This window comes from Phyllostomus hastatus, unplaced genomic scaffold (genome assembly GCF_019186645.2).
Source record: "Phyllostomus hastatus isolate PE091 unplaced genomic scaffold, TTU_PhHast_1.1 phas_contig_150, whole genome shotgun sequence".
Taxonomy (NCBI): Eukaryota; Metazoa; Chordata; class Mammalia; order Chiroptera; family Phyllostomidae; genus Phyllostomus; species Phyllostomus hastatus.
Genome location: NW_025333611.1, coordinates 6,327,871 through 6,340,159, shown reverse-complemented (window position 1 = coordinate 6,340,159; position 12,289 = coordinate 6,327,871). Strand labels below are relative to the sequence as shown.

General features: G+C 55.5%; 1 protein-coding gene across 2 annotated transcripts in view; it reads right to left on the bottom strand.

The window, feature by feature from the left end:
* Nucleotides 1-11,969, bottom strand: part of LCP2 (lymphocyte cytosolic protein 2) — a 40,809-nt gene extending 28,840 nt beyond the window's left edge. The window contains exons 1-3 of one of the 2 annotated variants that reach the window (XM_045823310.1): nt 11,594-11,969; nt 7,460-7,522; nt 2,350-2,396 (exon numbers count right to left, since the gene is read on the bottom strand). In XM_045823310.1, coding sequence (XP_045679266.1) covers nt 2,350-2,396; nt 7,460-7,522; nt 11,594-11,671 — 188 coding nt within the window. In that variant the 5' untranslated portion in view covers nt 11,672-11,969. The remainder of the gene's footprint in view (nt 1-2,349; nt 2,397-7,459; nt 7,523-11,593) is intronic. The other variant, XM_045823319.1, reaches the window with a different exon arrangement.
* Between the last annotated feature and the right edge of the window lie 320 nt (nt 11,970-12,289).

Below are 12,289 nucleotides of genomic sequence, written 5' to 3'. Positions count from 1 at the left end.
CGAAGGCAAGGTCTTTCTGTGAAGTCTACCCGGGGACGATGAATCTGAGGTTTTTCCAGCCTGCCTGGGAAAAACAGGCACCATTCCCAGCCCAGTGGCTAGATCCCATCTCCTCCAGCATTGGGTGGTCCTTTCAGAGGGTCTCCTGGCCTTCCTGCACTGATCACGACTCAGCTGAACAGGACCCCTTGCGGTTCTCCGGGACATTCTCTCAGGGCAGCTCCCTCTTCTCCTCAACTAGAGTTCACCAGACTCCAGCTGCCTCCTGGGCCACGGCCTGGAGACCCTCTCGGAGTGGCGAGCAGTCACAAACATGGCCACGTTGCCTTCCTTCTCTCATTATCTGACACCCAATGTCTTGAAAACCGCTGCTTCGTATATTTTGTCTGGTTATGTGGGGATTTCAGGCGGGAGGGTAAATCTGGTCTCGTCACGTCTTGTTGGGCAGAAAGCCAAAGTCTCCATTCACGTGACAGAAATGGTTAAAGCAGGTGAGGAGTGGCGGGGACCATGGCGACCTGGGCGGCATGAACCCCATCCAGACAGAGCGGTAGACACTCAGGCTCACCCGACTGTGTCCCCACAGTCTACTCCGGGCTCTGGATCATACACGCTTCCATTTGCATCCACAGAAGCTCGATTTCGTGAAATAGTCTTCGGTTTTAAAACTGAACTAAACCATGTGGATCAGACCTAAGGTGTCTGCGGGCAGGCTGGCGCCCACCAGCCCGTGCTGACCTCACTGTGTTAAGTTCTCTTCTTCGGACAGAGCTGTGGAGTTTCCTTCCTAGAGCTCCACATCTCTGCAAACAAAGAAGTGGCCCACGTCTGCACCCTCCAGTGTGGCAGGCACCAGCTCTGCGTGGCCATCGGCTTTGGAAATGTGGCTCATATCCGGGGAACTGAATTGTTCACGTAATTCATCTTTTTGTTTATTTTATTTTATTTTATTTTATGTTATTTTATTTTATGTTATTTTATTTTTTTATTGTTGTTCAAGTACAGTTGTCTGCATTCCCCCCCACCCCCCAGCCACCACACCACCACTAGAATTTTTCACTTAATTTCAATGTATGTAGCCATATGTAGTCAGAGAAAACCCTCAGGAAGAATAAGCGTTCTTTAACAACATTTGCCCCTGCAAATAGGCACGCCAAAAGCGAATCTTTATCCTTTTCATCCCTGTTCACCCTTTCAGATGCGGAAAACCCAAGAGTCCTATTTTCCCTAGTTTTCTCCTTCAGACGCCCTATGTACTCAGAGACCCCCGGCCTCCTACTCCATCGCCCTGCTTCCCTTTCATTATCAGGAGCTCTGAGGCCCTTGGGGCAGGAGAAAGGAGCTCAGAGCATGTCCAGAGCACAGGTCTCAAACTGGGGTCCCCCCAGACAAAATCTAGCTCATAGAGATATTCACTCAGGCTCCTACAGTATTTAACAACTTCTGAACCAACATTTAAAAGTTGAGGTACGTCACACAAAACCAGTGTGTCTAGCTCCTTCTGGTAAATTCAGAGACGGAGCATCCTTGGGTCCACATCGATGAGCTGAGGAGCTGCTGCTCTCTGTGGGTGGAGAACGTAATTCTGATTTGCCCCAGTCTCCACCATGCCCTATTGTTCATCGGCAAGAAGGCTTCGTGTTGGTCACCTCTTCGATCGCCCTCATTGTGCTATTATTTTTCTCACAGTGGAGAAATATTTCTCCATACCCATGTTTTAGTCCAAGGTGGTCAAATGAAAGAAAAAAAAATCAGCAGGGCTTTGTACTTTTCACCTTGGCCCATTCTGCACACTTGTATCACCTGCCTGGCTCCTGGGAGCCTCTGAGGACGCGAGACCTTCTCTAGAGGGTGGGAAACAGAGGGCACGCTAGGCACGCCGAACTTCCCATTCGGCACCCACGCCGGACTCCAGTGGTGGGGTCCGTGTTGGCGGACACCGCAGCGTGCCTTGCCACCCTTCACACATCCAACTCCCTCATTTTACTAAGCTCGAAACTTAAGCAATCTCCGGGTCAGCGATGACACCACACCGAAACCTCAGGTCGCTTGACTCTGGAGGTATTGTCAGAGGCCCCGGCCACCCCGCCGGGGAGGGAGGAAGTGAGAACGTGGTTCGGAGCTGGGCTCGTCTTTGGCCAGAGCAGCGGGCATGCCAGCAGCCCTGGATCTGTGACTTCCTTTTCCCGACTCATCACGAAACTCCTTCCCCGCACATGGCACTTGACTTCACTCTTCCTGCTCCCTTTCCTGTGTCAGACCAGCACTGATAGATCACTGACCTAGCTCCCCATCCCAACCTCCGTTCCCCAAACCATCCGAGGAGTCGGGGGGGGGGGTGGTACTTACGGCACCCGGAGCTTAGGGAACTTCTGGATGTCATTTTCCGTCAGGTTCTGAAAGGAAGACACCAGCAGTTACAACCCACAGGCAGGGCTCTGGGCCGGGGGAGCGGAGTCGGGGGTGACCAATAGGGAGCGGTGGGGACTGCAGCACGCTGCAGAGTGCACCCGGCCCACTCACGCAACGCGGGCAGCTTCTAGATGTTGTATAGAAGCCTGCGGGCCTGGTATCGCCAGATCTGCTTTTCCAAAGGGAATACCAACATGTGGATTTCGGGTGAGATTTCCTGAGTTCTAGATTATCGACAAATAATTTCAACTTAAACAATGTGAGAGCTAAATTGTAGGGCCAAACAGAATGTGTTTTGTGGGCTAAATCGGCATGTTCTGACCTCTTCCCGTGTGAGGCTCTTACCACAGACTCCAGGGCCCCTCAGTCCCTGTCTGAGCTGAGCAGCTATGGGCAGCCAGCGGGCGGGTGGCGGGGGGCCTGTACCCTGAATCCACCACCACAGCCCAAAGCCTCTCTCACCAGGCTTACCGACAGAATTTTCTAGATTGGGGGATGCAATAACTGAGAAGGGAAAGAAGGAGGAAATAATGTTTGTGAAGAACTGACGCCAGGCGTCTGCCCTACAGCACCTCGATTAACCTTCACGCCAACCCTGGGGATGGAGGAACTGCCGGCGTTCCCATTTTCTGGATGCGAAAGCTGAGGCCTGCTTGGGGAGTGAAGGGAATTTCAGCTTGGAGGGGACGGGGCTGGGCTTGGAAGCCTGCTCTCCGGCAGCTGCGGCCAGTTTTCTTCCTGTCGGCTTCCTTCCTCCCCAGACTGAGCCCTTTGAGGGCCGGGGTACCGGAGGGGAAGGGGGCGAGAGAAGAAGGCGGCTGCGAGGGCAGAGGAGGGGCGGGGGTGCCAACGTTGGAAACGGAAGAGAAGAGGACAGGCTCGCCTCCTGGAGAGCCAACGCCGAGCCCAAGAAGGGGCCCCATGCACGTTCTAACTGAGGCCAGAGGCCGGGCGGGCAGGGGCTCGGGAGTCAGACAGGCTGGGTTTGAATCCTGCTTCACTCGCTTAGCAGGTGTCGGACTGGGGGCACGCACGCAGCATCTCTGAGCCTCGGCGTCCTTATCTGTAAAATGGGAATCATCTGGGTAATAATGGCCACCTTTCAGGGGTCGTGAGGACTGAATGAGATGATATATATATATATAAAATGTGTTTGACACCACGTTGCACACACCACATAGAGGTGTGAAAAATGGGGGAGTTAGATGAGTAATTCTACCCCCGGGGGAGGGAGCAGCTGGGGTCTGGCTGGCTCTCTGAGGTTAATGTGTGTGCTTTCTCCCCCCGCCCCCTGGGGCTGAGAGACACCTGGAGGGTTTTTTGCTGCCCTTTGAGCCCCCTGGCACAGGCACAGGGGCCTGTAGCAATGTGCGCGGCAGACTCGCTGCTCCGGCTCTTAGGAGCAGTGACCAACTCAGTCCTCAGACCACGCAGTGGGGTTGGGGCGCACGTCTGCTAAGAGTCTTGAGAAAACCAGGCTTCGTGTCAAGCTTCTAAACTTCCTTTTCTTTTTTTAAACATCCCGGAGCAGTGGCATCCCCTCCCTCCCAAACCACCCACCCCCTCCCAGGATCACTCTGAGGCTCCTGTTTGTGGGGTGAGTGGCAGGACCAGCGGAGGGCTTTCTGGGAGCTCCCACAGGGACGAGAGCTGAGCACAGGGCGGCGGCCACCACCTTCGGTTTTGCTGAGTTGGGGACGTAAATGAGGGAATTGCGGGAAGAGAGTGAAGGAGGAACTGGCCGTGACCATGGCTGGAGGCACAGAGCAGCGGGAGTTCAGGGAAGAGCAAGCCCTTTAGAACAGCGACAGGAGCTGGGAGGACAGATGAGACACATTTAGTGGGGCGTTCTGCTGTGCGATGTAACCCCTCCTCCACCTGCGTGACAAACCGCCCGCAAACTCTGAGCTGCCTGCGAGGTGACTCGGAGTTAGGCCTGTGGCTCTGCGGGGACATGACTCTGTGCTGAGTGTACCCTCCAGTGAGGCACGGAGACAGGAAAGCTGCAAACCGGCCCCACGGGGAAGGGTGACGTGGCTGATGCAACGCTGCTGCTTGAACACCCAGTATCCATCCACTCTCTCTTCCCTACTGACAGGACTTGCATTTTGCCCAGAGCGGCAAAGGTGCCCCATTCAAAACACGTACTACCCTGCCAGGGGCGCCCAACCTGTGGTCTGCGGGCCACATGCAACCCAGAATGGCTATGAATGCGGCCCAACACACAATGGTGCATTTACTTAAATCCTTTTTTTTTAGCTCATCAGTTCTCATTAGTGTTTGTGTCCTTAACGTGCGGCCCAAGACAACTCTTCTTCTCCCAGTGTGGCCCGGAGATGCCAAAAAGTTGGACCCCCCCGCTAGACTTTCTCGCAGAGGGTTGGGGTCACAGGACTCAGTGTGCCCAGTGGGATATAATGGAGTTCCAGTGGACAGAGCTTCTGGAAGTTACTGCTTTCCCGAAAACAAGGGAAGGCGAGGTATTCCCGTGCCCTTTCACACCTTTTACTTTTTGCCATTCCCCCCTTCCTCCCGCCTGGAATGCAGACGTGATGCCGGAATACGGGGGAGCCATCTTGCAACCGCTAGGACAGAAAGAAGCCACCGGCTTTTTCCATAAGCGGGATGGGCCCTCGGGTCTCAACAGCTTCCTTCAGCAGCCCACCAAGCCACAGGCACCCGCCTCTACATTTCTTATCACTCGAGAAAGATAAACCCCAATGTGGTTAGGCTTCTGTCGCACGCTCCGTACGCCTTCCTAAGCCCATTTCCTCCTTTTCTTCAACCTTCTGGAAGCATCGCACCCCCCGTTTCCCATAAAAGAAGGTCTCGCCCTTCTTACTAGAAAACAAAATGGTAGCGAAACAAATTCAAGGGGCCCGCCAGCTCCTATGCTGCAGAAGAAGGAAGGAAGAGGGAGGAAGGGCGGGAGGGAGGGAGGGAGGGAGGGGAGAAGGCAAGGGCCTTCCACTTTTGCTTTTAACAGAAGAATGGCCCTGGATATTGTAAAGCTGGGAGGAATGATGGACAAGAGGTTGGAGCTCAGATCAGAGCTCACAACGTGTCCAGGGCGCCTGCGACGGAGCGTGGGCTTCACCAGAAGCTGGGGCAGGTGCTGGGCCCCGCTCCCTGCCCTCCTGGCTCTGAGGCCTCTCTTTCTACTTCCCCGTCTACACAGTGATCAGGATACGCAGCGCGTCTGCCAAGCCCCAGATACTGGAGCAGAGGGGACACAGCAGCTCAGATACGACTTCTCCACCTGGGAAGCAACCCTGCCCCGACAGGCCCGACACTCACATGGGAGGTGCCAGGGGGACCCACAGGCCTGAGAGGGAGGACGACCCAGTTTCGTGTGCTCAGTTAACAGAGGAGGGAGCTGGGGGGGGGGGGCCTGGAGGGGGCAGGCGCTTATTCCAGGTGAGGCAGGGCATCGGGGCTATAACCAGGACCACCCTCAAAGATGCCGTCCCCCCTTCCCACTTGCCCTGATGAGTCTGTGTTCTCAGTGCTACCAGCACCAGAAGGAAACATTCAGAACTGGCAGTAATTTGCAAGAACAACTCCACAATGGCACTCCAGGAATTCTATTGGCGCAAAGCTCAGGATGAAGAAGTGGCATTGTTAAAAGCTCACGTGGTGTTAGATTACATGAAAGGTGTGCTTGAGTCCAATTACTAGGTGTGTGACTTAGAACAAGTCACATTATTGCCATTCCTCAATTGCAAATGAGGTGGTTGGAGCCCAAAGGGCCCTTTCTGCCCTAAAATAAGCTTCTGGGAGGCAGAAAGCACATCTTAATCATCTCTGTACTCCAAGCACACAGAGTGGCCTGGTGTTACGTGAAAGGAAGTCAAGAAAATGCTTGTCAAGGGAATGGATGGGTCCACAGGTGGCCGATGTACATGGAACCACCAATAAACGTGTCCGATTTGGCACAAGAAGACAAACTAGCATAACTCAGACCCATAGGGACACAGGTTTGGTCTCAGCATGAAACTCGAGAGACGCCCAGCAAGGGGCACATGACTGCAGATGGTAGTGAGCTTACCATCACTGAAGGGATTCAAGTAGATGCTGGTGGCAGGGATGCAGCACAGGAAACGGGTTGGTGTGCCGGGTAGAAAGCTAGCGCTCATGACCTCTCTGGCCCCTTCCCACCCTGGGGTCCCATGGCCCAATTGACTAGGCCTTGCGGGGAAACACAGGTTGCTTTGCCCTCCTCGTTCCCAATGCCAATCAGGAACATCTACCCCGTGAGACCTTTGAAGCCTGTTTAAAGGGTGAAGAAGTGTGCCCGGAAGAGACAGATCTGTGTGTGGTCAGAGTCTGTCTGTGTTCCATGGGCAAAGGTGTCATTTCAGGGGAAACGCCCAGACCACTTCCCCAGCCAGCGGCCAATGCCTCTGTCGCCCCCATTAGAGCCACGTACCTTCCATCCACTGGTGAATCCTGAACAGACAGCCGTATCTCACTTAGCCTACACTTGAAACGGTTTGCAACGTAACGGAGTGGAAAGAGCCAGATCGCAGGTGTTTAATTGGCACAGGACTAACGATGTGAAATTAGTAGCCAGAAACAGAAATGTAATTGGAATAATGAGGGTGAGTCCACTCTATATTCCACTCCGTGAGCATGTGCCCAGAATGAGAGAAGGGAAAAGAGAATCTTCTGTTCTCCCAGGTGGTCTTTTTCTCCCCTGGGACTTCTCCAAGTGTGAGTGGATTGTGAATAGATTTTCAAGGGGTGGGGAGGGTGGTGGGGGGGGGGTGGTTTTAACTATACTTGGATTTCTTCTTTAAACCTGGACTTTGGAACGTGCTTTGGTACCGGCGCTTCTCTGCCAGGTGTCCCGACAGGAAGACCCTGAGAGGCGAGGAGCGAGGGTTCCTATGACACCTCTGCAGGCGGCGAAGGGTGGTGTTTAGATCCTGCAGGCAGGCGCTGACCCTGGGCATCCTCCGAGACAGGGCATACCAGCGGACCCTGCGGCCACTGGTTAAAGGACAGGACAGCCTCGGTCTCCGTGCGTTGGACTGGCAGCACTTACCAGAAAACGCGGCCCGTCAATGTGATGCTTCTTCACGGCCTTTTCACAGTCCTTGTAGTTCAGCTGCAACAAGGAGAGAAAGGTGCCGTGAGTGCCGGCAGGCCCATGCCATTGGTTCCCCTCCCTCGCCTGCCCCCGAAGGTAGCAATTTGTGGTACTTGTGGCTAGCCAGACTCCCCGGTCCCTCCCCTGTCTAACGGAGGAGCCGGCCCCTCCCTCAGCCCCCGCTTTCACTAATCCCTTGGGACTCTCTGAAATGGAGAACTTGCCTCGGTCCACGGCCCCGGGGCCAACCCCAACAGAAAGAGAGCGCCTTCAAGGCCACACGGGGCTGTGCACCTCAGGCGAGTGCAGAGGAGCCAAAAGAAGAAACTAAGTAGCATCCATTGTCTCGCCTCCCAGGGGTAGCCCGGGTGAACAGGGCGGTGTGCTCACGTCAATGGTTTTACTGGAAGCATACTGCTAAATACCACGGAGGTTATCACTGATATTCGGTCTTCTTAGCCTGACTTTGTCTCCCAAAATTACCTGGAAGGGATCACCTAGGCACTGCCTCCTGTTCTTGCAAACTTCCTTTGAACAGGAGTTTAACCATTCCCTTATTACTAGACATCTAGGGGGTTCACCAAACTGCTGCTCCAATAATGAGAACAGCAACTTCTGGAAACGACCAGACGCTCACTCCCAGGCAGGCGCCGCTCTGACCGGTTAAACCAACCTAACTCATTCAATCCCGACGGTTTTCAGAGGGAGAGGCAAAGGCTCGGGGAGTCAAGTAAAGGGCATGAGCTTCCGAGGGTGGTAGGTGACAGAGATGACGACCGGGTTTCAGCCAGAGGCGTTCACGGCTCATCAGGAGCGACCCTTTGTTTGTTTACGACCTTAGAGCTGACTCGCAGGAAGTACAGGGGAGCAAGGTGAAGGGCAGCTGATCGCACCGTCCAGGTCACAACACGGGGCCCCACAGACATTCTTCCGCATCCAGTTTTGGTTTCTTCTGTGTGACATAAGTCGTTTAAGTTACCTTCTCGGGATAGAGTCCTAGGGTTAACAAGGATCGTCACTTTGAGGGTCCTGGTTGCTTTCCCGAAGAGTCACATCAGACGACGATTCTATCAGGCGTCTTGGACAGCGTTCGAATTTGCATTGGAAACGTCTCTAATTCGAAGTCGGAGTATTTGAGGTTAAATGTTTGTCCCTGAGGGTCCTAAGTCCTCCTCACTGGTGTCGAGTCTCACAGCTCGTGGCAGCCTCCTTCGGGCACAAATTTAAAACCCGGGCCTTTTCTTACGGCCAACAGGACTACAAAGTAAGCACAGCCGTCTCGACCCCTGGGCTGGACAGGGCAGGTGAGTGTGAGGAAGCGCAGAAAGAGCTGATCTAGAGGTCAAGGTGGGAAACAAGCAGCATCCGAGCAACCCTAAGCGTCCCTCTTATCTTCGTGCTCTGGGCCGTACGTGGTTCTTGGAAGTGTCAACTGCCTTTAATGCGTCATTTCCACTGTCCTCGTTATCAGAGGGATCTCTGGTTGTGCGGAGGGCTGGCTTCCACTCTAAACAGACAGCCAGCCCCGTAGCCTGGGGCCTGCCCAGAAGGCTGATTCTGATCCAACAGTATCTGGGCTTGGCCACCCCGCTTTGGCTGGCACGGGTGCAGAGCAGGTGCCTGGTGTTGCAGAGGGGACAGCGAGGCCCCGAGAGCCCTGCCGCCTGAGGCCTGCGGTCACACAGTGCACTGGGAACACAGCTGGGATTATAACTTTTGGCTCTGAGCAGAGCCCTCTGCACTGCACGGCCCAGAGCTGCTCTCCTGCCAAGTGAAAAGGCACTGGAGGGGTTAAAGAAAAACAAAACATGACCGAAGACCTCCTGGGGCTTCCGCTGCAGACAGAGGATGAGCTGCACGGCGCTGAGGCCGTGAGACGCACGGGCCTGCCAGCCTGCTGGATGCTGGAGTCCGGTGACGAGAGCAGGAAGAATGGACGCTCGAACAGAAATCGGCCCTCTCTCTCTGCTGAATGCATCATGCACATTCCTTTCTTTAATTCTCCCAGCCACCCCACAAGGTTCGGTACTGTTAGTACCCCTATTTTACTGATGAAGCACAGAGAGGTCAAGCAACCAAGGCAACGTCACCAAGCTAGCACGGGGCACAGCCAGGATTCAAACCAGGCTGTGTCTGACCCCGGAGCTGGCTGGGGAGGTATTTCCCAGGAGGGCCTGACAGCGCTGCTTCATTAGAAATCTCACCTGCTGGTCAGTCTTTTACATAGGAGATGCCACGGCTAAGATCCATCCCCAGATTACTCCGTGGTAATGCACTTGGTAGTTTCTCTCTGGGGGACTGCGGTGCTTAGGATTTGAAGGGTGTTTATCTGAGTCCCTGGGCGGGGGGGTCTTCCAGATCACAGATGCCCCTCAGTCTCCTTGTTTCCACCTTCGGTCCTTTTGTGCTGGGAGGGGAAGCCTGTTTGGGTGCTGAGGACTTGTCCCAGGGTTCGGGGTTTCCAAGAAGAAAGTTCTCCCTTTCCCCAGCTCAGGCAGAGAGCCCTCCCCCTGAACCACCCTAACCTGCAGCCCATGTCCTTGTGCTGAGGGAGCGTGGCCCATGGATTCTCTGTCACTGGGTTGGGTCGTGCGTTACCCTTCTCACATTGCTGCTGGAGCCTGCCTGGGCCTCCCAGCCCGTGTCCTGGTTTCCCGCCCTCATTCTCGATTCTTCTCCCCTTTCTGTATGGAGCTCACATGCCACTTGATAGCATGTTGACAAATGTCGCCGGTTGCCCCAGTTCGTTTGGTCTACATTTCAGAACAGTGGCTAGAAATACCCCTGGAAAGTCAGGTGGCCCAGCCATCTCTGTGCCCGCAGCACGGAGACCCAAGTGTACTCTGACCTTTCAGAGGGAGAAGAAATGGAAATGAGATGCACGCACGGCAGCCCATAACAGGGTCTCTGGGCTCTGCCTCCATCCTGCCACACCCGGTCCAGCATTGTTATACTTTTCTTCTTTACGTTGGGGAAGGACAGCTGTGACATTCAATGCCTTCTTGGTCCCCCAAAGACCCCAGGTATGGCTCTGTGCCCCAGGGAGCCTGTTCTACCCCAGGAGAAGCAGAACGTTGAGCTTGGATGGCCTCTAAGGCCTTGACTTTAATCTCTCATCCGTATGGTGGTCTGGAGTACCAATGGAATAGGGTGCCAGCCTCCTCAGATGGGCCAAATGTCCCCCACAAGATACCGTACCCCTTGCACAGGGACAGGGGGCCCCTAACTCAGTCACACGGCTTGAGGTCTGCCCAAGCAGATAGGTGGCCTGGGGTCCCCCCAGCAGATGACCAAGCATGGGGACCTTTGAGCATCCCCAAGGCTGCAAGGGTAGGACACCAGCATTCTGGTCTCAGCTCTGCCATGGCTCGGCCGCTGACCCTGCCTGGCTCAGGCTCATCTTCTGTAGGAGACAGCTTCCCCGGCCATAACCTGGGCTCGTTCCAGTTTTCAGACCTGCCTCTCAACACTCTCATAAAGCTCCAGGGAGACCCTGTCCCATGTAAGGGCTTGAGAAACCCTCTTTCTGGGTTACCGGCCATGCTGGCCCAGGCGCCGCTACCTCCAGCATCACTCATCAGAGCCTCTCCACCCTCCCACCCTGCCTTTCCTTCGCCCCACGCCCAGGATCCCAATCCTCCCTCTCTGATAAGTAGCCTTGACCTCAGTTACAGCAGTTGCACAACTCGGGGCACGGACTTTGACACCAGACAGGTGGCTGGAATCCCGCCTCTGTCACATGTAGTCCCCGGGGCTTTGGGCCGTGTAACCTCCCTGAGCTTGTTTTGCAGCCGAGCCACGGGGGCAGACAGTGTTAAACGGGCCAGTGCCTGGAGAGCACAACGCAGGCCCCGGCTCGGAGCGGGCGCCTCCCTTCTCCCCCGACCTCGCCGCGGGAACACTCCGCGGTGCGGATAGATCTGCAGGGCCCTCGCTCGGGGGGCGAGCTTGCTGCGAGAGTGGACGGCCACTGCCATCCTTTTCTCCTGTCGTGTCTGCCTGGACTCCTCCGCCTTCAAGCCTCCATCCAGCCCGCCGCCGCTGAGGACACTGCCGGCCCCACCACCACCGACCAAGAGCAAGGCTCACCTTCCTGAAATACTCCGCGAGGCTGTCGGGGTCCCAGGTCAGGACCTCGGAGCGGAAGGGCACGTTTCTCAACGCCATGGCTGCTCTCCTGGGAGGAAACTCACAAGCTGAGCGTGGGTGTAGCAGCACCCATGGGCCGAGAGCCCTCGATCCAGCGCAGGGAGGTGTCCTTGGCTCTTCCAACTCCCAGCCACCCCCTGGAACGGCCTCGTCGGAGCTCCAACGTCCTTTCTGCTGCAGCCAGATCCCAGAAAGCAATGCTTCCTCTACGAGCAAATATGGTCTCTTCTCAGAAAACGACTCAGCAAGTTTCCTTTACCACTTCCTCTGCTGGGCTCTAAATAAGTAAACAAGGAAGCCCAGCTCCAGTGACTGGAGAGCCAGAGAGCGCGAGCGGGTGGGTAATTCCCCACCGGTCCCAGCCACGCCGGCGCAGGGGGAGTGGCGCCGCAGGGGAGCTGGGCTCCAGTGTGAGTCCAAGTGCGTTTCGTCCTGGCGCCCGTGGGTCTACACCGCATCCCTGATTGGCTGGGTCTTCACAGGTTAAAATCTATTCTGACAGTTGACCTAAAATATAGACAAGCGCCCACATCAGTGAATTGCGGGGGGAAGGGGCAGGGCCCGCGTGTGCATCCTCCACCCACCCCTCGGGCTCGCTCTGAAGGGCAACGGTGAGATTCTTCCAGCTGCCTCCCT